Below are 26,381 nucleotides of genomic sequence, written 5' to 3'. Positions count from 1 at the left end.
CCTCTGGTTTAAACTTGTAAGATTATGGATACAATCATCCCTTTGTCATTTACTGAGTTTTTACCCATCGCCTTTAAAGTTGAGCAGGAAGTACTTCATGGGAAGGGTCAGCAACATAGTCCTTCGGCTTGTTTTGCTTTCGTTTCAGAGCAACTAAGAGTGTGTGGGGGTGTGAGAGAGAGAGAGAGAGAGAGAGGGAGGAAGAGAGAGAGCAGCGTAGCCCCTGTTCTTTTCAGATGTTGTTGTGGAGGAACCAGACCCAGTAAGTGTGTATGTGTGTGTGAGAGAGAGGGCCTGTGTGGGTTCTTTGATTAACTTGGATGGCCACTTTGATTAAATCTCTTTCCACATTCGGATCATTCAAATGAGTTCTCCTGTGTGGGTTCTTAGATCCATTTGAAGATTGCCACTGCTACTGAGTCTCTTTACACACTTTGAGCATTCAAAAGGTTTCTCCCATGTGTGGGTTCTCTGATGCGCTTGAAGATGGCTGCTCTGAGTAAATCTCTTCCCTCTCCCCACGCACTCAGAGACGCACGGCTAGAATCGGCCCTACCCTTAGATTTGGCCCGGGCATCAGTGTTCTCCTCCCTCACTTCTGCTGGAAGTGAGAGCGCTGAGAGGCCTGGGTCAACTCTAAGGGTAGGGTTGATTCTAGCTGTGCTCCTCTGAGCACACTGGTGGGGGGGGCAATGGAGCACGTCACCACAGAAAGGGAGAAGGGTGTGGAGGGAGGGGGAAGCAGCATATTGCCTGCCAATCAGCTGATGGGGGGGCAGCAGGTGGCATGCGTCCTAGTGCCAGCCTTGGTAGTGGTTAAGTGCAGACTCTTATCTGGGAGAGCCAGGTTTGATTCCCCACTCCTCCATGTGCAGCTGCTGGAATGGCCTTGAGTCAGCCATGGCTCTCGTAGGAGTTGTCCTTGAAAGAGCAGCTTCTGGGAGAGCTCTTTCAACCCCACCTACCTTACAGGGTGTCTGTTGCCGGGGGTGGGGGGAGAAGGTAGAGGAGATTGTGATCTCTCTGAGATTCAGAGTATAGGACGGGTTTATAAATCCAATATCTTCTTCGATATCTTCTTTTTCGGTTCCATCTGTGCGAAAGAGAACAATAATGTCTTGGTGCTGAGATCTAAATAAAAAACAATCAGATCACAGATTTGAAACAATCTTTTTTTGGGGGGGGGGGGATTCGAAGAATCACATATATCACCCCTTCAGTAGAGCTGAATCAAATGGTATAAACAAAGTAATGTGTGTTTCTATTTTGCCACATAGAAAGGACCCCAGAATCTCTCAAATGTGGGCTGCAAGATACCATCTAACCCAGGGGTCTCAAACATGCAGCCTGGGACCGAATCAGGCCCCCAGAAGGCTCCTATCAGGCCCCTGAGGAACTGCCTGTCATCTGCTTCCTTCTTCCTCTCTCTTGCTTCCTTCTGCATCACAGCTTGCTTTGCAAGGCTTGCTCAATCGCACAGGAGCTACAGACCAAAATCTCCATTTTTCCCATTGGTAATTGATGCAAAAGGTCTGGTTTTGGAATCTTGATCCACAGCTGGGCTTCTCTCACAGAGCAATGTCCTCTTAATGCATCATTTTAAACATAGAGGAGAAAAAATTCTCAAAGAATGGAGCGCCCAGGCCTCAAGTTATTTTAAAATGACCATCCTATGTCTTTTTCCAACTGGCGTGGCGTTCTTTTGCATTAATTACCAGCCAACTGAATGGATATTTTTAGCTCCATGAGTAGCACCATCAGAGACTTTTCCATGTAGCTACGTGGAGAATTTGTAACAGAATTCTGAAGAGCAGTTTTGACTTACGGGAATTATGGACATGGGAGTATGTTTGTATATTTTTGTTGTGCGTAATTTCTGATTGTACTATCGAAAGTTCCTTGCTTACTGGGTATTTTGATATTGTATGACAGGTGTCTGTTTGATATTATTATACATTATTACATGGTAAAGTATTAGTGAAGACTGTAATGTACTATTTACTGGGGCTTTTCTTTCGGTATCACAGCTTGCTTTGCCAGGTTTGCTCAATCGCACAGGAGCTAAAGAGCAAAGCCTCCATTTTCTCCATTGGCTGACCAGCACACAAAGCAGCCTATATACAAAAGCTCACAATGCCCAGCCATTTCCTGTTTTCCCCTGGGTCGAGAGCCAATTTGGTGTAGTGGTTAAGTGTGCGGACTCTTATCTGGGAGAACCGGGTTTGATTACCCACTCCTCCACTTGCATCTGCTGGAATGGCCTTAGTTTAGCCATAGTTATCACAGAGCTTGTCCTTGAAAGGGCAGCTTCTGGGAGAACTCTCTCAGCCCCACCCACCTCACAGGGTGTTTGTTGTGGGGGAGGAAGATAAAGGAAATTGTGAGCCTCTCTGAGACTCTTGAGTGAAGGGCGGAATATAAATCCAATGTCGCTGTCTTCAATGGGTTTTAGGCTTAAAGCATTGACTGTCAGATTACTGTAATGAATGCAATAAATCAAAAGTAGGTTTGCAACTTATGGATACACAGCTATTGTCTCCGGATTTCAATGCAATAATTCAGAGCAAGACATGTCAGTTATCAGAAACTGTTAAATAAGCAAAATGTTCTTTTAAGCATGTTTTAAGTTTTTCAAAAGATCTTTAATTATGTTTGTCTGTGTCCTTTATAAAGTTTACATATCCACACTACGTGGCATTACATTTTATGATACACATGGCCGCATTTATGTCAGATCTGGCCCTCATAACAAATGAGTTTGACACCCCTCACTGACCCACTGAGAAAGTATCCTTTCAGTAAAAAGGTACCGGTAGTCCCCTGTGCAAGCACCAGTCATTTCCAACTCTGGGGTGACGTTGCTTTCACAATGGCAGACTTTTAATGGGGTGGTTTGCCGTTGCCTTCCTGTCAAGCATCGATATTTCTCAATAATCAAGCTTTTGTTCTTCAATCAAAAGTTGCTTTATTGTAAAACTCAATAGCTTGCCCAAGGACGGACTCCTTGGAAGTAATGACGTATATAGCATTGGATAGTAACTTATAGGCACACTTCAAAAGGGTAGGTTACAGATAACTTCAAAAGAATAACATAAAGATGCAAATTGAGTTGAGGGTTCAAAGGCTACTCGCTAGTATCTCTTTTATGACTAAGGAATGTCTGCTAACAAAAACATCTCCCTTTCTCACACATTCTCTGAGAGCCGATAAGACCTGGCTGTGTGAATCTGGGGGAGAGGCACTCCACACCGTTAATACAAGGTTACTCTAAACATCCTGAAGGATCTATTATGCATCCTTTGGTAAAAAGGAGAAAACAGGAGGGGGGAGGGAAACGTAAGAGGGGTGTTCTGCTTTGTATCTAGCTTGTCTGCTTACCACCTTTAGAAATAGCATGCTTGACACTTCCCCAATCATCCACACTTTCCTCCCAGCAAGCTGGGTAACTTTCAGTAGCGCAGTACTAAACAAATAACAAAGGAAACTGGCTAGAAACTCTGAAAAATGTAGCTCCCTTGCAATCTAGTTCACGGGTAAGAGATTTAGAAAATTAACTCAAGAGGCAGATTGTACTAAGCAAAGTCTTCAAAGGAAATTTTATCATAACAGAGAAAGAGAAAAAAATAGGAAAGGGGTGGTTGGATTCAAAAAGTGTTGGGAACAGGGCAAAACAAAATACAGGAAAGAGGTGCACAACTCACAGCGCAGAAAGTTGCAAATAAAAAGCAACAAAGTCGGACTAACTCAGGTGAGTACATTACCAAGGCTATGTCAGATCCTCAGAGCATGTGCAGACTTCCAAGATGTCAGAAGGGGCCTTCGATCTCATGAAAACCCCAACCTCCTACGGACCCCACTGTGGATTTCCACTGAAGGCAATGGAAAATACCAGATGTCCAGGCAGGTATTTATTGTCAATTAAATCTGATCTATTGCAACCACCTACAGTACAAATCCTGTGGCAGACCACCCCCCCCCCCCCACGCCGCTCTTTGCCTTCAGCAGCCCATCTCCGGAGGGTCTTCAGCCAAGGCCCTGCCAAGAGCGCAACCCGAGAGATTCCCAAATGCAAGGAAGCGCCAGCAAAAGGGAGCAAACAGAACTCCCTCCTCAGTTGAGCTGGGCTTTGGTTGTTGGCCATTCCAGCAAAGGATAGATAGAAACAAAGGCGACACAGTACAATATCAAAAAATATATTAAAAAACAGTTGAATATCAAAAAAACAACGCCAAAATCATAGAGTTGGAAGGGACCTCCAGGGTCATCTAGTCCAACCCCCTGCACAATGCAGGAAACCCACAAATACCTACCCCAAATTCACAGGATCTTCATCGCTGTCAGATGGCCATGTAGCCTCTGTTTAAAAACCTCCAAGGAAGGAGAGCCCACCGCCTCCCGAGGAAGCCTGTTCCACTGAGGAACCACTCTAATGGTCAGGAAGTTCTTCCTAATGTTGAGCCGTAAACTCTCTTGATTTAATTTCAACCCACTGGTTCTGGTCCTACCTTCCGGGGCTACAGAAAACAATTCCACACCAGACTCTAGATGACAGCCCTTCAAGTACTTGAAGATGGTGATCCTATCACCTCTCAGCCGCCTCCTCTCCAGGCTAAACATGCCCAGCTCCTTCAACCTTTCCTCATAGGACTTGGTCTCCAGACCCCTCACCATCTTCAAACACTTAGTACAAAGTACAAAATTTATATCTATTATGAGAGTGCATAAGCATCCAAAGCATACAAAAAAATTCGTACGTGAGTCGTAAGATCAATGGCCATCTGTTCACAAAGTCCCATGCAGAATAAATCAATTTCATAGGGTGACTCTGAAGAAATGCACAAGTTTTTCCTTGAGTAATACTACTCCAAAGTAATCCAAAAAACGGATTCCTCCCACTGATGTCAGCTTCCAAAGGAAAATTCACCTTTCACATGATCACCAGCTTGCTGCCACGTTCCGCTGCATTGCAGCTTCTTCATAAGCCAACTCATAAAGTCATCTAGACACATTCTCATACACGCCCATTTTGATTTCCTTAAATGACGGAACATTCATGTACGAATGATCCAAGTAATCAGCTCTGTTGGTCTGAAGTAGTAGAACAAAATAGGAGTCGATTGCACCTTTAAGACCAACTTACATTCTGTATAAAACTAAGTTGGTTTTAAAGGTAGATCCAAATGGGCAGCTGTGTTGGTTTGAAGCAGTTGAACAAAGCAGGAGTCAAGTGGCACCTTTAAGACGAACCAAGTTTTATCCAAAACGTAAGCTTTCGTGTGCTCTCTAAGCACACTTCATCAGACGAGCAGATCAGGTATTTCAACTGCATGTATTTCAGCCCAGAATACCTGATCCGCTCATCTGATGAAGTCTGCTTAGAGAGCACATGGAAGCTTACGTCCTGAATAAAACTTGGTTGGTCTTAAAAGATGCTGCTTGACTCCAGCATTCATCTTAAGGTTGCAATTGACTCCTATTTTATTCATGTATGAATGTTTTTGTCTGCTTTGGATGCTTATGCACTCTCATAATAGATATAAATGTTGTACTTTGCATGAAGTGTTTGGTATTTTTGGCACAGTCCTTTTTTGATATTTATTCCAGCAAAGGAGGCAGAATCCAAAATCTCTTCTCCTCCCCTGCCCCTCCAAGCCAGAGGCTGGTCGGTAGAGCTCCTGCAACGATGACACGCGTCAGGAGAAGGAGGGAAAAGGAAAGATCCCCTGTGCAATCACCAGTCGTTTCCGACTCTGGGGTGACGTTGTTTTCACAGCATTTTCACGGCAGACTTTTTACGGAGTGGTTAGCCATTGTCTTCCCCATAGGGCTGCCAATCCCCAGGTGGAGGCAGGAGATCCCTTGGTTTGGAGGCCCTCCCCCTGTTTCAGGGTCATCAGAAAGCAGGGAAGGGGGAGGAAATGTCTGTTGGGTACCCAATTATTCCCTATGGAGAACAATTCCCACAGGGTATAATGGAGAATTGATCCACGGGTACCCGGGGCTCTACGGGAGTTGTTTTTTAAAGTAGAGCATAGCATCTAGAGACTCTCCTCAACATAATCGCCAAGTTTCAAAAAGATTGGACTGAAGGGTCCAATTCTATGAGCCCCCAAAGAAGGTGCTCCTATCCTTCATTATTCCAGATGGAGGGAAGGCATTTCAAAGGAGTGTGCCGTCCCTTTCAATGTGATGACCAGAACTCCCTTTGGAGTTTAATTGTGCTTGCCACACCCCTACTCCTGGCTCCACCCCCAAAGTCTCCTGGCTCCACCCCCCAAAGTCCCCACATATTTCTTGAGCCGGACTTGGCAGCTCTACTTCCCCAGTCATCTACTCCCCCCCCCCCAGCAAAGCTGGGTACCCATTATAGGGAGGGACAGTGGCTCAGTGGCAGAGCATCTGCTTGGCAAGCAGAAGGTCCCAGGTTCAACCCTTGGCATCTCCAACTAAAAAGGGTCCAGGCAAGTAGGCATGAAAACTTGAGTCTCTGGAGAGCCGCTGGCAGTCTGAGTAGACAATACTGACTTTGATGGACCAAAGCAGGTCTGATTCAGTATAAGGCAGCTTCATATGTTCATATACCGACCTCGGAAGGATGGAAGGCTGACTCAACCTCGAGCCGGCTACCTGAAAACCCAGCTTCCGCCAGGGATCGAACTCAGGTCCTGAGCAGAGTTTAGGACTGCAGTGCTGCAGCTTTAACACTCTGCAGGAGAAGGAACTCCCACCCTAGATTGGAGTGCAAGGGGGAGAACACGTGTAGGAAGAGCGAGGCCATTGGCTTGAACTCCCCGACGCGTGATCGATTGGGCGAGACTTCCATAGAAGGGGGGAGGCTCGTCCATTTGTGCGGGGGGAGCGACAGAATCCTGCAGCGTCCTACAGGGAATTGGGGGCGGTGGCCTGCTTTAGCCTAAGGAAAGGCTTTGGGGACAGCCTTGATGCGCGCGGTCGCTGGCGGGGAAGGGGGAACCATTCCGGGCGAGGGACCTTCCGGGCTGATCGCCTCCCCGCCCCCAGCACCGACTTTGCACATTTTCCATTTGGGTAGAAGCCGGGCTTGGATTCACGGTGCAAAGTCAAGAAGGTAAAAACGCAAGAGGGGAGGGAAAGATTGAGCTAAAGAAGGAGGGGGAGGGAGGTCTTCTTAGAATCATAGATCATAGAATCATAGAGTTGGAAGGGACCTCTAGGGTCATCTAGTCCAACCCCCTTGCACAATGCAGGAAACTCACAAACACCTCACCCCTAAATTCACAGGATCTTCATTGCTGTCAGATGGCCATCTAGCTTCTGTTGAAAAACCTCCAAGGAAGGAGAGCCCACTTTCATAGAATCAGAGTTGGAAAGGACCTCCATGGTCATCTAGTCCAACCCCCTGCACAATGCAGGAAACTCACAAACGCTTCCCCCTAAATTCACAGGATCTTCATTGCTGTCAGATGGCCATCTAGCTTCTGATTACAAACCTCCAAGGAAGGAGAGCCCACTTTCATAGAATCATAGAGTTGGAAGGGACCTCCAGGGTCATCTAGTCCAACCCCCTGCACAATGCAGGAAACTCACAAACACCTCCCCCTAAATTCACAGGATCCTCATTGCTGTCAGATGACCATCTAGCCTCTGTTGAAAAACCTCCAAGGAAGGAGAGCCCACCACCTCCCAAGGAGGAAGCCTGTTCCACTGAGGAACCGCTCTAACGGTCAGGAAGTTCTTCCTAATGTTGAGCTGGAAACGAACAATTCCACTCCATCCTTTATAGGACAGCCCTTCGAGGACTTGAAGATGGTGATCATTGGCCGAATACGGTTGCCAATGCCCAGGTGGGGGCAGGGGATCCCCCGGTTTGGAGGCCCTCCCCCCGCTTCAGGGTCATCAGAAAGCGGGGGTGGGGGAGATGGGGGGAGGGAAATGACTCCTGGACACTCTGTTATTCCCTATGGAGACTGATTCCCATAGGAAATAATGGAGAATTGATCTGCGGGTATCTGGGGCTTGGGCGGGGGGGCTGCTTTTTGAGGTAGAGGCAGCAACATTTCAGTATAGCGTCCAGTGCTTCTCCCAAAAATACCCCCCAAGTTTCAAAAAGATTGGACCAGGGGGTCCAATTCTATGAGCCCCCAAAGAAGGTGCCCCTATCCTTCATTATTTCCTATGGAAGGAAGGCATTTAAAAAGGTGTGCGGTCCCTTGAAATGTGATGGCCGGAACTCCCTTTGGAGTTCAATGATGCTTGCCACACCCTTGCTCCTGGCTCCACCCCCAAAGTCCCCACATATTTCTTGAATGGACCTGGCAACCCTATGGCTGAAGGAAGAGGGGCTCTGAGCTGGGAGATGCAGGGGACTTTGCAATGGGATGCGGTTTGAGGGATTCCGGGGAAAGGCAACTGCTCAGTCCCTTTTGTTGGAAGGTGGGGTGCGGGAGGGTCAGAGCTAGGGTTGCCAAATCGAATTCAGAAATATCTGGGGACTTTGAGGGTGGAGCCAGGAGACTGGACTGGTCTTAGCAGCCTCCTCCCCTGCTCTCCAAAAATCTGGAAGGGGGGGGGACGGCGCCAATTTTGGTGCCACTCGCTCTGGGCCAGTGAGAGAAAAAAACATGCGTGTCTGTATGAAAGTTAGAGGGAGAAAGTGCCTCCGTTTATGTCCGTATGAATGAGAGAGAGAGCCTGCCTGAGCCCCTGCACCCACCAAAGGCCCGGCACTGCAGTCCAGTCATCACCCAGGCATGCTAGGAAGAAGCGGGGTGATGGTGGTTAGCCTAGGTTTTCAATTGGTGAGTGCCTGTGTGAGGAAGCAAGAGCCGAAAAAGAAGGGAAGGGAGGGGGGTGTTCTGTTAGTAAGGAAGATTTGTAGAGCCTGCACGATTTGTAGATCTCATTGCTCAGACGGTGGTTGGTGTGTAAATAAGCACAGAGAGAGGGGAGATCATACTGGAGATCCAGGCACAGAGAGAGGGGAGATCATACCGGAGATCTAGCAAACATTTTCTCGTCACACAAACCTGCCCTGTGCCTTTACTGCAGAACAGAAAGGCATGAGGTGTTCTTGATGAGATTTGGAATGATGCATGAACTGATAAACTGCCTTGCACTCCACCTGTCAGCAGCAACTTCTGCAGAACTTTGCAGTAGAATACTTATTGAGAACTTTTGGGGTTGCTTCGCCTTTAAGAAGAAAAGCCTCTCTTCCAGAACAGGAAGTGTTAGTGGGCGTGTGTGCAGGCAAGGAGTAGGCTCCTGACGCTGTTTTGCTCTGTGACTAAGGTGCTTTCTACAGTGCTTGATTTTAAATGATTTAAGGTGTCGGTTTAGAGTGCTTAAGTTTTCGTTTTATGTGCTTCTCAGCCTGGCTGGGCTAAGCGCAGTCCCAGCCTTGTGTTCTTGTGGAGACTGTTTAATTTTTCATTCAATCTTATCTGATTTATTGCCTCCTCTGCTTTTATTGCCTTTGGCTACCCCATATTCAGCTTAACTTTGGTATATGCTGGCCCGGGTGTCTGGAACATTCTGAAGAAATTTGTCTTAATTTTTAAAACCTTGCTAAAACTTTGAACCCAGTGGCACCTTTAAGACCAACAAAGTTTAATTCAAGGTATATTTTTCATGTGCAAGCATACTTATTCAACTCATTTCCAGATTACAGAAGTCGTTTTCACTTGAGAAAATGGGTGTTAAAACTAACCGAGTTTTATTTGCTAGCATTGTTTAGCTGAGTTAATTATCCTGCTCCCCTTCCCCCCTTAAGATATAGCAGTTTTTTTATCACAACAAACACACCAAACAAACCAATCCTATAACAACTGGGGGGAGGGATTTTCCAGGTAAAGATCAGATAGTTTGACAGGAATTGTATTTTTTTTGTGAAAAGGAAGCAATATAGTTTATTGCATTGTGAATATGTTGGTTCCAGATGACATTTAAACATATTTCTGAGCAATGTTTCCTCTAAGCTGAGTTAGTGTGAGCTAGTTCAGTTTTTAGTCTCCAGCTCACACATTTTTGTCTTAGCTCAGGAAAAATGGCCCCACATGAAACTAATTTATGCAGAAGCTCATCAATGCCAACAGCTCACGAAGTAGAATTTTAGCTCACACTAACTCAGCTTAGAGGGAACATTGCTTCTGAGTCTCAGGTGTTCTAAATGCAGTACTGCAGATATTGCTTTGATATTGTGTTCTTTTCTAATCCCACTAAATGGAAAGATGAATAACTGATACTTGAAAGTATTTCCTGGAATTATGGCATATCTCCAGATTACAAAGTCAATTTCTACTGGAGAAAATGGATGCTTTGGAGGGTGGACTTTGGGAGCATTGTAATCCACTGAGTTCCGTGTCCTCCCCAGGCTCCACCTCCAAGTCTCCAGGAATACCCCAACCTGGAGCTGGCAACCCTACTCCTGCCTCTGGTCAGTGACAGGTCCTGGCAACCCTAGAGCTATTCTATTACATGATGGTAACCAGAGCTGCTTATTAGGATTTTTGGTAGGGGTGATATATGCAAACCTCCACTCCCAATTGCTAGACATAGATGAGGATATAATATGCTCCAGTGTGCATATAAGAATTTTCTCTGGTGTGAATTATCTTAAGCTTCCAAATTGCCAAGTTCCTGAAGCATAAAGAGCTGCAAATTCTTTTTTTGTGGCGAAGGGAATGCAACTGAGAAATGCCTGACCACAGAATCACCAGAGGTATGATAGAGCTACTTAGGCTTGTAATTGTGTTTGACCTGAGAAGACAGCAGTAACTAAGTCTTACTAGGTTGGGAATGGCTTCCAGTGTTTAAGGGGGAAGCCCATATCTGTTTTGAATTAAGTGACATTATTTAGCAAGCTTTCATCCAAATTTGTCAATTAGAATCTTATCATTTGAATTGAGTCTAGCACTAAAGTCTCTCCCCCCCCCCTTTAGAATCAGGTGCGCTGGAGTATCTAATAAAAGGTCTTCAATAAAAAATTCAGATTCACTACAGCACCTTGCTATATCTGATCATTTTTGCTGGGGAGGGATATATACATTTAGTTTTAGAAGAGACCCCATTTTGACGTGTAGGAGGACAGCCATTGCCCATGGGTTTGAATTTTTTAGCTGGACACATTCAATTTAAGTGTTGCAGAGATTAGGATTCCTAAACCCCCATGAAGGGGTTTAGAGGTGGGGTTTGATGCAGTGTGCTGGAAGTGATATAGAGGGGTGAAACTCAGGAAGTGGCATCACTTGGAAGTGATGTCACTTCCTTGCTCCTGGCTCCACCCCCAAAGTCTCCAGGTATTTCCTGAGTCAGACTTGGCAACCCTAACCTCAAGGTCTCTCTCTTGGTCAGTCTCTGCCAGTTCACACCCCATCAACTTGAATTTGTAGCTGGGATTCTTGGCCCCAATGTGCATTACTTTGCACTTGGCCACATTGAACCGCATCTGCCACGTTGACGCCCACTCACCCAGCCTCAACAGATCCCTTTAGAGTGCCTCACAATCCTCTCTGGTTCTCACCACCCTGAACAATTTAGTGTCCTCTGCAAACTTCGCCACTTCACTGCTTACTCCCGACTCCAAATCATTAAGGAACAAGTTAAAGAGCATGGGACCCAGTACTGAGCCCTGCGGCACCCCACTTTGAAAAGCACTCACTGTACCCAAAAGTAAAGTAAAATACTAGTCAGTAGTGGGAACAGAATACAAAATCTCTTCTTCCCACCCACCCTCCCCTCCTTTCCATGCGGGAGGCTGCTCGGTAGAGCTCCTGCAACGATGACGCGCGTCAGGGGAAGGAACCCCGCCCTAGAGTCGAATGCAAGGGGGAGAACACGTGTAGGGAAGAGTGATGCCATCCGCTGCACCCCCCGACACGTGATTGATGGGGGCGAGTCTTCCATAGAAAGAGGGGGGAGCTCGTCCACTAGGGGGAGCAACCGACGCCTGCAGCGTCCTGGAGGGAAACTGGGGGGTCATGGCGAAGAAGAGGCTTTGGGGACGGCCTTGATGCGCGCGTTTGCTGGCGGGGAAGGGGGAACCGTTCAGAGGGAGGGACCTTCCGGGCTGACACCCCCCACCACCACCCGCCGTCTCTGCAGAGTTCCCGTTTGCAGAAGCGGATTCTGGGTGCAAAGTCTAGGAGGTAAACATGCAAGAGGGGAGGGGCGGAGAGGACTCCTGGGGGCGGCCGGAGGGGCTTGGCCGAAGAGGACCCTTGCAATGGGATTGGGGGGGGGGATTCCGGGAAAGGCATCCGCCGGGTCTCTTTCATTTGGAGGGGGGCATGGATGGATCGGAGGCGGAGCCTGGTGTTTTTCCTGGAACCACAGGGGGGGGGGGTCTGCCAGAGACAGAGCTCAGGTACCCGTTAGGTACACACACATATATATACTGTGGCTAATAGCCACTGATGGACCTCTGCTCCATATTTTTATCCAATCCCCTCTTAAAGCTAGCTGTGCTTGTAGCCACCACCACCTCCTGTGGCAGTGAATTCACCCTTTGGGTGAAGAAGGACTTCCTTTTATCCGTTTTAACTGGACTGCTCAGCAAATCAGTTGAATGCCCACGAGTTCTTGGATTGTGAACATATGAAGCTGCCTTATACTGAATCAGACCCTTGGTCCATCAAAGTCAGTATTGTCTTCTCAGACTGGCAGCGGCTCTCCAGGGTCTCAAGCTGAGGTTTTTCACACCTGTTTGCCTGGACCCTTTTTTGGAGATGCTGGGGATTGAACCTGGGACCTTCTGCTTCCCAAGCAGATGCTCTGCCACTGAGCCACCGTCCCTCCCCTAATTAAGAAAGGGAGAAAAGGACTTCTTTCTCTACTTTCTACATCCCATACATAATCTTGTAAACCTCGTATCATGTCCCCCTGCAGTCGATGTTTCTCCAAGCTAAAAAGCCCCAAGCGTTTTAACCTTTCTTCATAGGGAAAGTGTTCCAAACCTTTAATTGTTCTAGTTGCCCTACACCTAGTTTGGTGTAGTGTTTAAGTGTGTGGACTCTTATCTGGGAGATCTGGGTTTGATTCCCCATTCCTCCACTTGGTCCTGCTGGAACAGCCTTGGGTCAGCCATATCTCTGGCAGAGGTCCTTGAAACAGCAGCTGCTGGGAGAGCCCTCTCAGCCCCACCCGCCTCACAGGGCGTCTGTTGTGGGGGGGAGAAGACAGGGGAGATTGTAAGCCGCTCTGAGTCTCTGATTCAGGGAGAAGGGCGGGGTATAAATCTGCAGTCGTCTTCACTTGCAGCTGCTGGAATGGCCTTGGGTCAGCCATAGCTCTCGCAGGAGTTGTCCTTGAAAAGGCAGCAGTTGTGAGAGCTCTCTCAGCCCTACCCACCTCACAGGGCATCTGTTATGGCAGGAGAAGACATAGGATATTGTAAGCCACTCTGAGTCTCTGATTCAGGGAGAAGGGCGGGGTATAAATCTGCAATTCTTCTTCTCCAATTCTGCAGATTTCCTGTTTCCTGGACATGGATTCTCGGTGCAAAGTCAAGGAGGAAAAAACGCAAGAGGGGAGGGAGAGATTGAGTTGAAGAAGGAAGGGGGGGGCGACCAGGGGTGGGCCTTGGCTGAAGGAAGAGGGGCTCTGACAGCCCCGTAGCTAGGGGCCACGGAAGGAGGGGGCCCTTTAAATCATGCAGGAAGCTGGTGACTGCTTCTGCCGCCCCTCCTATGTGATTTGGACCCCACCAATCAGTTGATCTGTTGACCCTTTGAATAGCAAGGGGGGCAGTGGCTGCTCCTGTGTGCCCCTCCCATGTGATTAAAATCATTCCGCAGTCTGGGGGGTGAGGGGCCCTCCAAAACTGTCAGGTGACCAAGCCCCATGGGGGCCCCTGGTTAGCTACGTGCCTGGGCTCCAAGCTGGGAGGGGCAGGGGTCCATGCAATGGGATGTGGTGGGAGGGATTCCGGGGAAAGGCAGCCGCTGGGTCGCTTTTGGTGGTGCTGTGAATGGGTCGGAGAACACCCCAGGGAGAAGCGGGTTCAGGAGCCAGGAGAAGTTCACTCGTGGAGTTGTGGAGCCTGGGAGAAAACAGCAACCCAAAAAAAAGAGGAGAAAATTTTGTGGGGGGGAGGGTGCCCCATGAGGTTGAGTTAAAATGCTCTGGGCTCTTTCGTCTAGGAACCAAGGCCAATGAAGGGATGGCAAAGGTTGATAATATTCCACAGCGTATTGTTGGAACTCTCTGTCTGGGGCAGTGATGCTCTGTATTCTTGGTGTTTGGGGGGGCATAGTGGGAGGGCTTCTAGTATCCCACCGGTGGACCTCCCGATGGCGGCTAGTTTTCTTGGCCACTGTGTGACACAGAGTGTTGGACTGGAGGGGCTATTGGCCTGATCCAACATGGCTTCTCTTGTGTTCTTATGTTCCAAGTGGGAACCTGCAAAGATTTGTGGAAGGCATCGTCTGTTCCCTTCTTACACTCTTTCCTCTTTGCTGGACACCCCCATAGCCTCCCATAGATGGTGTATTACTTGGTGGCTTTGATCAGTCCCACAGAAGGAAAAGAGGCTTGGCTCGGTAGCTCTGCTGTGCAATTGAGACAGCATAGCAAAGCAAGTTCTCCCTCCTCCCCCTTCTTCCCTGAGGAGGAGCCTCGGGCAATGGAGAAAATGGAGGCTTTGCTCTGTAACTTCTGTGCAATTGAGCTGCCCTGGCAGAGCAAGCTGTGACACAGAAGGAAGTGAGAGAGAAGAAAGCAGATTTGCTTGCGGGCCTGATAGGAATCCTCTGGGAGCCTGATCCATCCCTTGGGCCGCACATTTCATGCCTCTGCCTTAGAGTATTTAGTAATTTTGGTCAAAGGTATTCTCTATAGCAGGGGTGGCCAACGGTAGCTCTCCAGATGCTTTTTTTTTTGCCTACAACTCCCATCAGCCCCAGCCATTGGCCATGCTGGCTGGGGCTGATGGGAGTTGTAGGCAAAAAAAAAACATCTGGAGAGCTACCGTTGGCCACCCCTGCTCTACAGTTGACTTTTCTTTGTGTGATTGTTCTCTACATTTGGCGTCCCTTCTGAAGCTGCCTGTACATCAGTGTGTTTAGAAGAAGGGAGAGGGCGACTGTGACGGAAAGCTAGGGGTTAACCAGAAACTGAAGCCGCACAGGGCCTGCGTCAGGTGACCTGAGGGTGGGGGCAAAGTGCTCGGAGCTCTCAGGGAGGGAAAGTCTGGGAATGACAGCAAACTGCTGAGGCAGTCTTTCAGTCTGTTGGTGTCTGACAGAGTTGAAGTCTGTCAGTGTTGGAGCCTGACAGAGACTGAGAGGGTCAGTTCGTGCCTGACCGAGGCTGGGAGGGCAGCTGATCCTGTGAAGGAGCTTGAGACAGTGACGGGAGAGTCTTCCAGAGACTGCAAGCTCCAGAAAACCAGCCAAGAGGGCTGTGTGTGTGTGAGTCAGTCAAGACCTGAACGGTCACAGACACCTATAGACAACTCTGAAGATCTAGTGAGGTGGTTGAGGGAGCGGATGTGGGTCTGAGACACCAGAAGGACTGGTAGTGGTGGCTCCAGCCGAGGGGTGAGACTTGGCACATCATTCCCAAGAGGCCAGACCTTGGCTAGAGGTGGAGAGTGAGTTATAGGGAAACTGTGAACTGAAACCTGAGAGACTCAAGAAAGAAAAAGTTAATGTAAAGCCTGAAACAAGCAACTGAGCAACGTGTTAGCCTGTGTAAATATCTCCCATATCCCCAGTTTAAGACTTTGTGTTATAATAAATCTGTGGTTTGAGTTAAAGTTCTTGAGAGCCTATATTTTTGGGAAAAACTACAAAGCTGCTGTGGTCCCCTACGAAGAGAATTCTATTTCCATCAAATAACAAAGTAAAATACCCCGAAGAGACTGAAATAAAGAGATCCAGTGAGGCCGTGAGTTTGGCCGTGAGGTTGGCATAGTGCCCTATTCCCCCACATTGGAAACAAGCAGCCTGAGTCTTTCTGTATGGAGGTGGACTGTACCGCTTTGCAGGGTTGTTGTCACCCGCCCCAGATTTCTCTGGAGAGCTCCAGACTCGGGGTTTTTTATTTGGAGCAGTCCACATTGATCTCCCTAGATCTGATTCAATCTCATCTAGAATCACAGCTGCTTCTTCTACTGTTTTCAATTTCTTGTCCCTCAGAACCCACCTATACTGAGAGGGGACTTGGTTATAGCGACCAAGAGGATTATAGGGGGTTAGAACATCTTTCCTGGGAGGGAAGGTTGAAGAGTCTGAGATTTTTCAGTTTAGAAGAGAGAGAACTGGGGGGGGGGAGGGGGGAGCGCAATATAGGTTTATCAAATTATGAATGGGTGGTGAAAAGTGGATAGAAAGAACTCTCCCTCTCTCCCACAACCCTGTGAACTAGTCCAGGCTGAGCACAAGATCTTCCAGCAAGCTTCCTTGGCAAAGTGGGGGTTCGAATCTGGGTCACACCGATGCTAGCATGACCCCCCAAGCCACCATAACTCTGTATCATTGCAAAGAATAAAATGTGAAAATATTTACAGTAATGTATTGTTACAGCAAAAATGCAATCAGAAGTTTGAAGAGAGTTGGAGGTCCTGGCTAAGGACACCATGACCTCAGATGGACATTGCCAACGCTTTCAGCTGTTCCGCTACCATGAGGCTGATGGGCCCCGAGAGGTTTGCACCCAACTCCATGGACTTTGCAACCAATGGCTGAAGCCAGAGAGAAACACCAAGAAGCAGATCCTGGACCTGGTGATCCTGGAACAGTTCCTGGCCATCCTGCCCCAGGAAATGCAGTGTTGGGTCAGAGGATGTGGTCCAGAGACCAGTTCCCAGGCGGTGGCCCTGGCCGAAGGTTTCCTCCTGAGCCAGGCAGAGGAAAAGAGGCAGGCTGAACAGGTGAGGGGGCTTCCTCCAATATGTCTCATTCAAGCAATGATACCGGGCCTTATCCTAATGTTTTCTTGCCAGATATTTGTCCAAATGTTAATCATCCCAGTGGGAGATTTAACAGCCTCCTGCAACAGCCTCTTCTACTACTTATCCTTCCAGATAACTCACCAGCTCTGCTGATAAATATGTGCAGAGTCTGGGAGTGGGGCAGGATCCATTCCTTGGTCTCTTTTCCGTTCCACCTCTTGCCCCTCTCCTTTGCTGCTGTTTCAGGTGTGGGGACCCTCTGTGAAGATGGAAGCTGTGATCCCTGAGGTGGGAAGAGCTTCCTTGGAGCAAGTACAGAAGGTGCAAGCTGTGGAGCGTGCCCAAGATGCCCTCTTCTGTGGTAAGGCCTCATTATGCTTGGATGCCTTTGGGGCGCCCTGTGAATGTGATGGGTAGAGAGTTCAGGTCAGGGGAAAAATATTTCTATACACAACACAGTTCATTTTCAACACTCACTGTCCACTGGATGTGATGTGTCTAAAAGGGAGACTACACAGATTCTTGGACTGGGATTCCTCCCACTAATTAAAATATTCATTTATTTATTATTTAGTTGTTAATAGGATTTCTATCTCACCCTCCCTTGCAAGCTGTTTCAGGGTGGGTTACAATTCTGTATATGGGAAAGCCCTGTGGTGAAGTCAGATCCAGGTCTCCCATTGGCTGTGGAGTTCACTCCATCAGGCATTGGCCCATCAACTACCACTCAAGGTCTGTTGTGTTCTATTGACTGAGGATTGAGGCACTGTTTCACAGAGGAGAGAAAGAAAACCTTTCCTCCATTGGCTGAGGGAGGGAGGCGGAGAGAAAGAGCCACAGAAAGCCTTCCTTCAATTGGCTGGGGGCATCCCTTTTATTCTAGGTACAGAGGATGACAGAGAGTATACAGTCCTGTGTTTAAGACTGGGCCACTGGGGAAGCTGCCTTTGCTTTCCCGTCAGTGCTTGTTGCTAGTGATATTTAGCATGACGAAGCAAAGCTGGTGGATTTGAGTTACTTGGAAGGGAGACTTAAGAGGAAAGCTGAATGGGCAGGGTGAGTAGGCAGAGCCACCTGGCTCTTCCTGATGAGTGTGCAAAAGAAAGAGATGCAAGCACCGTCCCTGTTTGTTTGGAGGAAAACGCCACCTCCTAGGCTGCTCTGCTTTCATTTTCCTGTAAGTCTGAAGAAGTTGGTGTAAATACAGCTGATGTTTACATTCATCATCTCCGGCGAGTACATTGCCCCAGTGAGATCACAAAGGCATGTGCTTTTAAACTGTATTTATTTTGGCTGCTTTGCGTGTGTGTGTGTATGTTAACTTTCATTTAATGGAAGTGCAGCCAGTTGCTGTCTGTAAGGAAATGACACTCCCTGAAGGATAAGAATATGACACTCTTCCCAATGCCCTGACACTGACCCACGGCAAATGTCAAACACCCATTGTATTTCTCTTCACAATGGGCCTTATTACTAGTAGACCAATAAAACAAGTGAAAACAATTTCCTTGTGATTGCAGTTAAAACTTAAAAACTAGCCTAATTCATGTATGCTGTAAGCATGCCCCCAAATGGGTCAATGTATCAAGTAGGGAAGCCCAAATCACCACCTGTGGCAAATTGGAATAATGGGCAACATCAGCCATTTAGAGTGGAGGAGGCCAGTGTAATTGGAACCTGCTGCCTCAACCAAAGGTCTGGCAATAGAGGTCCTTTTTACAGGCCCTGCTGAATTGTAGTAAGCCCTGCAGGACGCTTTTACCGGGGCAAGCCAGAGCTGAGAAGTTTCTGGCTCTGGTTGAGGCTAAGCAGATGACTTTAGGGCCATGAATTTCCCGATGTATTTTCAGACTAACATAAGCTCTTCAGGGAACGTATTGGGAGAGGTGATCCTGCCGATAAGTTGGTTCAGCAAGTCTAAGCATCAGCAGCACGGACATTGTCTCCCAGGCCTATTCACCTAGGGCAGGGGTGGCCAACGGTAGCTCTCCAGAGGTTTTTTGCCTGGGAGTTGTAGGCAAAAAAGCGGATGGGAGTTGTAGGCAAAAAACACCTGGAGAGCTACCGTTGGCCACCCCAACTTAGGGTGTTTAAATGCCCAGCCTGATATCACCTCCAGCAGGCTCAAAAGGTTATTTACCAATGCATTAGGCGGTTGGTACTCAGCATTCCCCGTCAGACCTAAACAATCAATGCTGGAAATTTGGTGCAGGAAATGCCCTGAAGGAGACTCTTGTATAAGCACTGCCACCAACACCACCCATTAGTCCAGGCGAAATGTGATGGCGAGAGATCCTGCAACATCATTTCCACCCCCTTCTTTCCCTCCCTCCAGGCCAGCCACAGGTCTCACAGAAGTCTGAAATAGGTCAGCAACTTTTCTAACCCCTTTTCTAAGCCAGTTTGGTGTAGTCATTAAGTGTGTGGACTCATAAGAGCCGGGTTTGATTCCCCACTCCTCCACTTGCAGCTGCTGGAATGGCCTTAGTCCAGCCATAGCTCTTGCAGAGTTGTCCTTGAAAGGGCAGCTTCTGGGAGAGCTCTCTCACCCCCACCCACCTCACAGGGCGTCCGTTGTGGGGGGAAAAGATAAAAGAAATTGTAAGCCGCTCTGAGTCTCTGATTCAGAGAGAAGGGCAGGGTATAAATCTGCAGTCTTCTTTTTCTTCTAATGCTCGGAGGTATCTGGTGCTTCCTCTGCCTCTCCCAGAATTGAGTAAAAAGTGTTAAAGAATGTGCTGAGTGTACACAGGGCAAGGCTTCACAATCCTGGGAAGGGACTGTGTGAAGCAGGGATCAAGAGGAATTGCAGATTTATATCCCACCCTTCTCTCAGAGTGGCTAAAAATCTCCTTTATCTTCTCCCCCCACAACAGACACACCGGTGAGGTAGGTGGGGCTGAGAGAGCTCTCCCAGCAGCTGCCCTTTCAAGGACAACCTCTGCCAAAGCTATGGCTGACCCAAGGCCATTCCAGCAAGTGCAAGTGGTGGAGTGGGGAATCAAACCCGGTTCTCCCAGATGGGAGTCCGTGCACTTAACCACTACACCAAACTGGCTCTCAAGCAAGCAAACACTCTTCCTTCCTCTGTTGTCTCAGGAACAGGCAGTGAAGAGATGCTGTTGAGCCGTCATCTTTTCAGAGGTGTGGAAGCAGCTGCTGCCCCTCCAGCCCAGGTAGGGGATTTGAGCAGGTCCCCACTCCTTTCTCGTGGGGATGGGGGAAGGTCTTGTGCTCTTGCAATTTGTGCAAGGTGTCTGGGTGAGAGATGCTCTGAACGCCATTCCCTTTACCCATACCAAGCCATACACCCTGTACTCTCCCAGACAACTCCTGTCCAGCACGCAATCTCTGCCTGGGGTGATCTCTGATGAGAGAACCTGCTTCTTCTTTCAGTGTCCCTTTCCCTTTGAGGAGGTATCCGTCTCTTTCACTGAGGCAGAGTGGGCCCTGCTGGATCCAGGACAAAGAGATCTGTACAGGGAAGTTATGCTGGAGAACTACGGGAATGTGGCCTTTCTGGGTAAGGATCTTTTCAGAGGTGTAAATTGCTGCCATTGTGGTGAGGCATGAATCAGAATATTCCAGGGGTGGCCAACGGTATCTCTCCAGATTTTTTTTTGCCTACAATTCCCATCAGCCCCGGCCATTGGCCATGCTGGCTGGGGCTGATGGGAGTTGTCGGTAAAAAACATGTGGAGAGCTACCGTTGGCCACTCCTGAGGTAGGAGGTGATGTGAAAGACCCCTCCCTCCTAGTTACACAACTGGATGCAGGTTCTCACAATTATCTGATAACATTTTGGAGTCTGGCCTTGAATAAAAAAATGATATTCGATGCAGGGAGACTCAAATCATGAACACCCCCATGTTGGACCAGGTCATTAATATTCATCTTAACCAGGGGTGTCGAACTCATTTGTTATGAGGGCCAGATCTGACATAAATGAGACCTTGGTAAAACCTGCTCAAAACGTTAGCACTCATCGGTCTTAAAGGTGCTTTCTTTGTATTTCTCCTATGGGATCCAGGAAACTGGGCAAAGGAAGCTCTGGCTCTTTACTTCCTTCCCCAGGGGACCAGGAGGGGGAAGGAAGAGAGGCTTGGCTCAGTAGCTCTGCTGGGCAATTGAGCAAGCCTCGCAAAGCAAGCTGCTGTGCAGAAGGAAGCAAGAGATAGGGAAAAGGAATCAAATGACAATAAGTCGCTCAGGGGCCTGAAAGGAGCCCTCTGGGGGCCTGATTTGTCCCCCAGACTGCATGTTTGACACCCCTGATCTTAACCTTTGATGGAACCAGGGTATTATGCCTCACAGATCCATTCCTTTTATACTAGTCGGGGTTGTGCACTTTGAGCTTGAACATGATTCCATCCCCCCAGAAGAATTTTTACACTTGAAATTTATTTCCTTCCCCATATAAGACTGATGTTCCTTCTTTTTCTTTCTCTCTGCAAAAGAAGCCAGAGACACAAGAAAGACTTTGACGGAGACAAACGACAACCTCACATCGAAAGAAAGGCTGGAGAGTTCTTCAAGCGGATTTCAAGAGCATATTTCCTTCCAAAATAAGCTGGCTGAGAGTGGGTATTCTTCAGGTTACCTCAAGGGAACAGGCAAGGAATAGCCATGGAGGATTTCTTATTTGGTTCTCAGTAATGTTTGGTTTGGTACAATCATACAGCCCACTTGGTAAGAAGGGAGGGAGGGAGGGAGACCTTCGGGGAGCCTCAAATCTGGAGGCTCAGAAATTCCTTCTAGGGTGAGGTATCCTTAAATACTAGATATTCTGGAGCTTTTCTTTTCTTTTTTGGTATTTGTAGCTTCATTTCAATAAGGAAAAAAGTTTTCAATATTTACAATTTTTATTGATAATATTGACATCATAGCATACAAAGAAAAACAAACACTACAAACTTAATAACAATAAACTGGAGTATAAGGGGTTAAGATTGCTTAGTTACGGTATATTCACTGTTAATCTTATTTCATCTTCTAATGTCATGAACCCCCCCCCCCTATTATTTCCATCTTTATCTTTTTTATATATATATTAGTATACTTGATATTTTACTTTGGGTTTTTTTTTAAACTTTTTAAAAAATATTATAATAAATTTAACCAATCATATAAAGGTTGCCACGTTTCTTTACCATGGAAAATTTCTTATCTGGTTCTTAGCAGGGCTTTTTTTCTACAAGAGCCCAGCAGGGACTCATTTGCATACTAGGCCACAACCCCTGATGTCACCACTGTTTCACAGAGGACTTGTAGAAAAAGCCCAGCAGTGATTCATTTGCATATTAGGCCACACCCCCTGCCACCAAGCCAGCTGGAACTGCCTTCCTGTGCATGCCTGATCAAAAAAAGCCCTGGTTCCAACTAATGTTTGTTTTGGTACAATCATACAGCCCACTTGGTAAGAAGGGAGGGAGAGAGGCCTCCTGGGAGCCTGAAATCTGGAGGCTCAGAAACTCCTTCTGCGGTGAGGTATCCCTAAATACTATTCTGGGGGGAGGTGGGAGGGGCAGTCAAAATCAGCAAAGCTGGACAAGGCCAATTGGCCATCAATCCTTTCCTACTGCAGTCATGTAAATGCCTTTGGATTTTAGAGGTTAAGTGCGCGGACTCTTCTCTGGGAGAACCGGGTTTGATTCCCCACTCCTCCGCTTGCATCTGCTAGAATGGCCTTGGGTCAGTCATAGCTCTCGCAGGAGTTGTCCTTGAAAGGGCAGCTGCTGTGAGAGCCCTCTCAGCCCCACCCACCTCACAGGGGGGGGTCTGTGGTGGGGAGAGAAGATAGCCCGCCAGTTTGGTGTAGTGGTTAAGTGCGTGGACTCTTATCTGGGAGAACAGGGTTTGATTCCCTACTCCTCCACTTGCATCTGCTGGAATGGCCTTGGGTCAGCCATAGCTCTGGCAAAAGTTGTTCTTGAAAGGGAAGCTGCTGGGAGAGCCCACTCAGCCCCACCCACCTCATAGGGTGTCTGTTGTGGGGGAGGGAGATAAAGGAGGTTGTGAGCTGCTCTGAGATTCGGAGTGGAGGGTGGGATATAAATCCAATATCTTCTTTACCAGCCCTCCCAGGCGCTAATGGGATCTCTCTTTTTATTCCAGCAGAGAACGATCAGGGAAATGAGGAGGATGAGGAATTTAATGAGCAAATGCCAGATCGAGTTAAAAATGACGACTTGAAAGAAAATGTCAGTAATCAAGGCAGATCTAAGAGAAAGAAAGGTGGCCCTATGGTTGAGAAGCGCGATGGAAGACAGCATAATGTACATTTTCCAAAGCACAGGATAATGAAGGCAATTAAATCTACTCAGAGTGGAAAGTTCTTCAGAAATAGATCAGAGGTCCTTGTGCACCAAAGAACACACAGTGGCGCAAAACCTTTTGCACTCTCAGAGTGCGGAAAGGGCTTCAGTGAGATGGGGAATCTTCAAAAGCAACAGAGAACCCACACAAGGGAGGAGCCTTTTGAATTTTCAGAGTGTGGAAAGAGATTCAGTCACAGTGGCATTCTTCAGCAGAATCTAAGAACCCACACACGGGAAAAATCTTCTGAATGCTCACAGTGTGGAAAGAAATTCAGTAGCAGTGGCAATCTCCAAGTGCATCAGAGAACCCACACAGGAGAGAAGCCTTTTGAATGTTCCAGTTGTGGAAAGAGATTTAGCCAGAGCAGCCATCTTCAAGTGCATCAAAGAACCCACACAGGGGAGAAACCTTTTGACTGCTTAGAATGTGGAAAGTCATTCAGTAGCACTGGCAACCTTCAAGTGCATCAGAGAACCCACACAGGGGAGAAACCTTTTGAATGCTCACAGTGTGGAAGGAAATTCAGAAAGAGTGGCCATCTTCAAGTACATCAAAGAACTCACACTGGGGAGAAACCATTTGACTGCTCAGAGTGTGGAAAGACATTCAGTAACAATGGACATCTTCAGCGGCATCAGAGAATCCACACAGGGGAGAAACCTTTTGAATGCTCAGAGTGTGGAAAGAAATTCAGTCAGAGTAGCCATCTTCAAGCACATCAAAGGACCCACACAGTGGGGAAACCTTTTGAATACTTGGAGCGTGGAAAGAAATTCAGTCTCAGCGGCCATGATCAACTTCATCAGAGAACCCACGCAGAAGAGAAACCTTTTGAATGCTCAGAGTGTGGAAAGTCATTCAGTAGCCGTGGCAATCTTCAAGTGCATCAAAGAACCCACTCAGGGGAGAAACCTTTTGAATGCTCAGAGTGTGGAAAGAGATTCACTGAGAGTGGCCATCTTCTGCAGCATCCAAGAACCCACACAAAGGAGAAACCTTTTGAATGCTCCGAATGTGAAAAGACATTCTGTAACAGTGATCATCTTCAGCGGCATCAGAGAAGCCACAAAGGGCAAAAACTTTTTGAATGCTCAGAGTGTGGAAAGAGATTCACTGACCGTGGTCATTTTCAGCTGCATCAAAGAACCCACACAGGGGAGAAACATTTTGAATGCTCTGAATGTGGAAAGAAGTTTATTCAGAGCTGCCACCTTCAAGTGCATCAGAGAACCCACACAGCGAAGAAACCCTTTGAATCCTCTGAGTGTGAAAAGAGATTCACGGAAAGTGGCAATATTCCACTTCAGCGAAGAACCCATACAGGGGAGAAACCTTTTGACTGCTCAGAGTGTGGAAAGGCATTCAGTAGCAGTGGCAGTCTTCGACTGCATCAAAGAACCCACACAGGGGAGAAACCTTTTGAATGCTCAGAGTGTGGAAAGCGGTTTAGTCAAAGTAGCCATCTTCAAGTGCATCAAAGAACCCACACAGGGGAGAAACCTTTTGAATGCTCGGAGTGTGGAAAGAGATTCAGTGAGAGTGGCAATCTTCAACGGCATCAGAGAACCCACACAGGAGAGAAACCTTTTGGATGTTCAGAGTGTGGAAAGAGATTCAGTCTGAGTTACCATCTTCAACTTCATCAGAGAATCCACACTGGAGAAAAACCTTTTGAATGCTCAGAGTGTGGAAAGAGATTCAGTAAGAGTAGCAATCTCAAACTGCATCAAAGAACCCACACAGGGGAGAAACCTTTTGAATGTTCTAGGTGTGGAAAGAGATTCAGTCAGAGTGGCCATCTTCATCTGCATCAGAGAACACATGTGGGTTACACAGGCTCAGACTGTGGAAAGAGATTCTGTTGGGGTAGCATTGTTCAAAGTGATCAAGGAACCCACATAGAGGAGAAACCTTTTGAATACTTGTAGCTTGGAAAGCGATCCTGTCAGTGTGTCACTCTTCTTCTGCATTGGGTAAGCCACACAAGGAGAAACCATGTAACTGCTTAGTCCATGAAAGGAAGCTTTTCTCCTTTTTCAAACCTAAGACAACCACAGAGCATACAATGCATTGAAAGATGTAAACTGTTGCAGAAAGCTTGAATGTACACAGAATCCTTACCCTAACTAGGAAGAAACTTTATAAATGCTTGGACTGTGGAAAGAGCTATAGCAAGGGTGGCTGAACTGTGACTCGGGAGCCACGTGTGGCTCTTTCACATCTATTGCGTGGCTCTTGAAGCCCCTACCATGCTATTAGCCAGCTTGAAGAAGGCATATGAATCTTTAAATCACTTATCCAAGCCGATCTAGACAGCACCTGGGAGAACACATTAAAAGTTAAAGTTCCTTTCTTTCCACCTTCTCCTAATTTGCCTTCCTTCCTTTCAGCTCTCAAAATCTGATGTTCATGTCTTGCGGCTCTCAAACATCTGATGTTTTACTCTGTGTTGCTCTCACATTAAGCAACTTTGGTCACCTTTGAGCTATAGCCATGTTTAAAACTTCATTAGAAAAAGTGCAGAAAAGGGCAACTAGAATGATTAAAGGTTTAGAACACTTTCCCTATGAAGAAAGGTTAAAACGCTTGGGGCTCTTTAGCTTGGATAAACGTCGACTGCGGGGTGACATGATAGAGGTTTACAAGATTATGCATGGGATAGAGAAGGTAGAGAAACAAGTACTTTTCTCCCTTTCTCACAGTACAAGAACTCATGTGCATTCAATTAAGTTGCTGAGCAGTCAGGTTAAAACGGATTAAAAAAAAACGGATAAAAGGAAGTCCTTCTTCACCCAAAGGGTAATTAACATGTGGAATTCACTGCCACAGGAGGTGGTGGCAGCTACAAGCATAGCCAGCTTTAAGAGATTGGATAAAAATATGGAACAGAGGTCCATCAGTGGCTATTAGCCACAGTATATATGTGCGTGTGTGTGTGTGTACACACATACACACATATATTGGCCACTGTATGACACAGAGTGTTGGACTGGATGTGCCATTGGCCTGATCCAACATGGCTTCTCTTATATTCTTATGTGACACAGAGTGTTGGACTGGATGGGCCATTGGCCTGATCCAGCATAGCTTCTCTTATGTTCTTTTTTTTTTTATATAAACAATTTTATTAGTAACATATGGTAGTAGAACTATTTCTACAGCTTATAAAAAAAAGCCTTAAGATGAAAGCATCATT

At 47.2% G+C, this 26,381-nt stretch overlaps 1 protein-coding gene across 1 annotated transcript in view; it reads left to right on the top strand.

Annotated features, from left to right (window-relative positions):
• LOC132571735 (zinc finger protein 420-like) overlaps nucleotides 1-25,541 on the top strand; it is a 40,482-nt gene extending 14,941 nt beyond the window's left edge. The window contains exons 4-7 of the mRNA XM_060238531.1: nucleotides 17,114-17,228; nucleotides 20,121-20,390; nucleotides 21,325-21,447; nucleotides 22,982-25,541. Coding sequence (XP_060094514.1) covers nucleotides 17,114-17,228; nucleotides 20,121-20,390; nucleotides 21,325-21,447; nucleotides 22,982-25,113 — 2,640 coding nt within the window. The 3' untranslated portion in view covers nucleotides 25,114-25,541. The remainder of the gene's footprint in view (nucleotides 1-17,113; nucleotides 17,229-20,120; nucleotides 20,391-21,324; nucleotides 21,448-22,981) is intronic.
• The last annotated feature ends 840 nt before the right edge of the window (nucleotides 25,542-26,381 follow it).

Source organism: Heteronotia binoei, chromosome 5, assembly GCF_032191835.1.
Source record: "Heteronotia binoei isolate CCM8104 ecotype False Entrance Well chromosome 5, APGP_CSIRO_Hbin_v1, whole genome shotgun sequence".
Taxonomy (NCBI): Eukaryota; Metazoa; Chordata; class Lepidosauria; order Squamata; family Gekkonidae; genus Heteronotia; species Heteronotia binoei.
The sequence above is the reverse complement of the archived record's forward strand: the minus strand, read 5'-3'. Positions and strand labels throughout refer to the sequence as shown.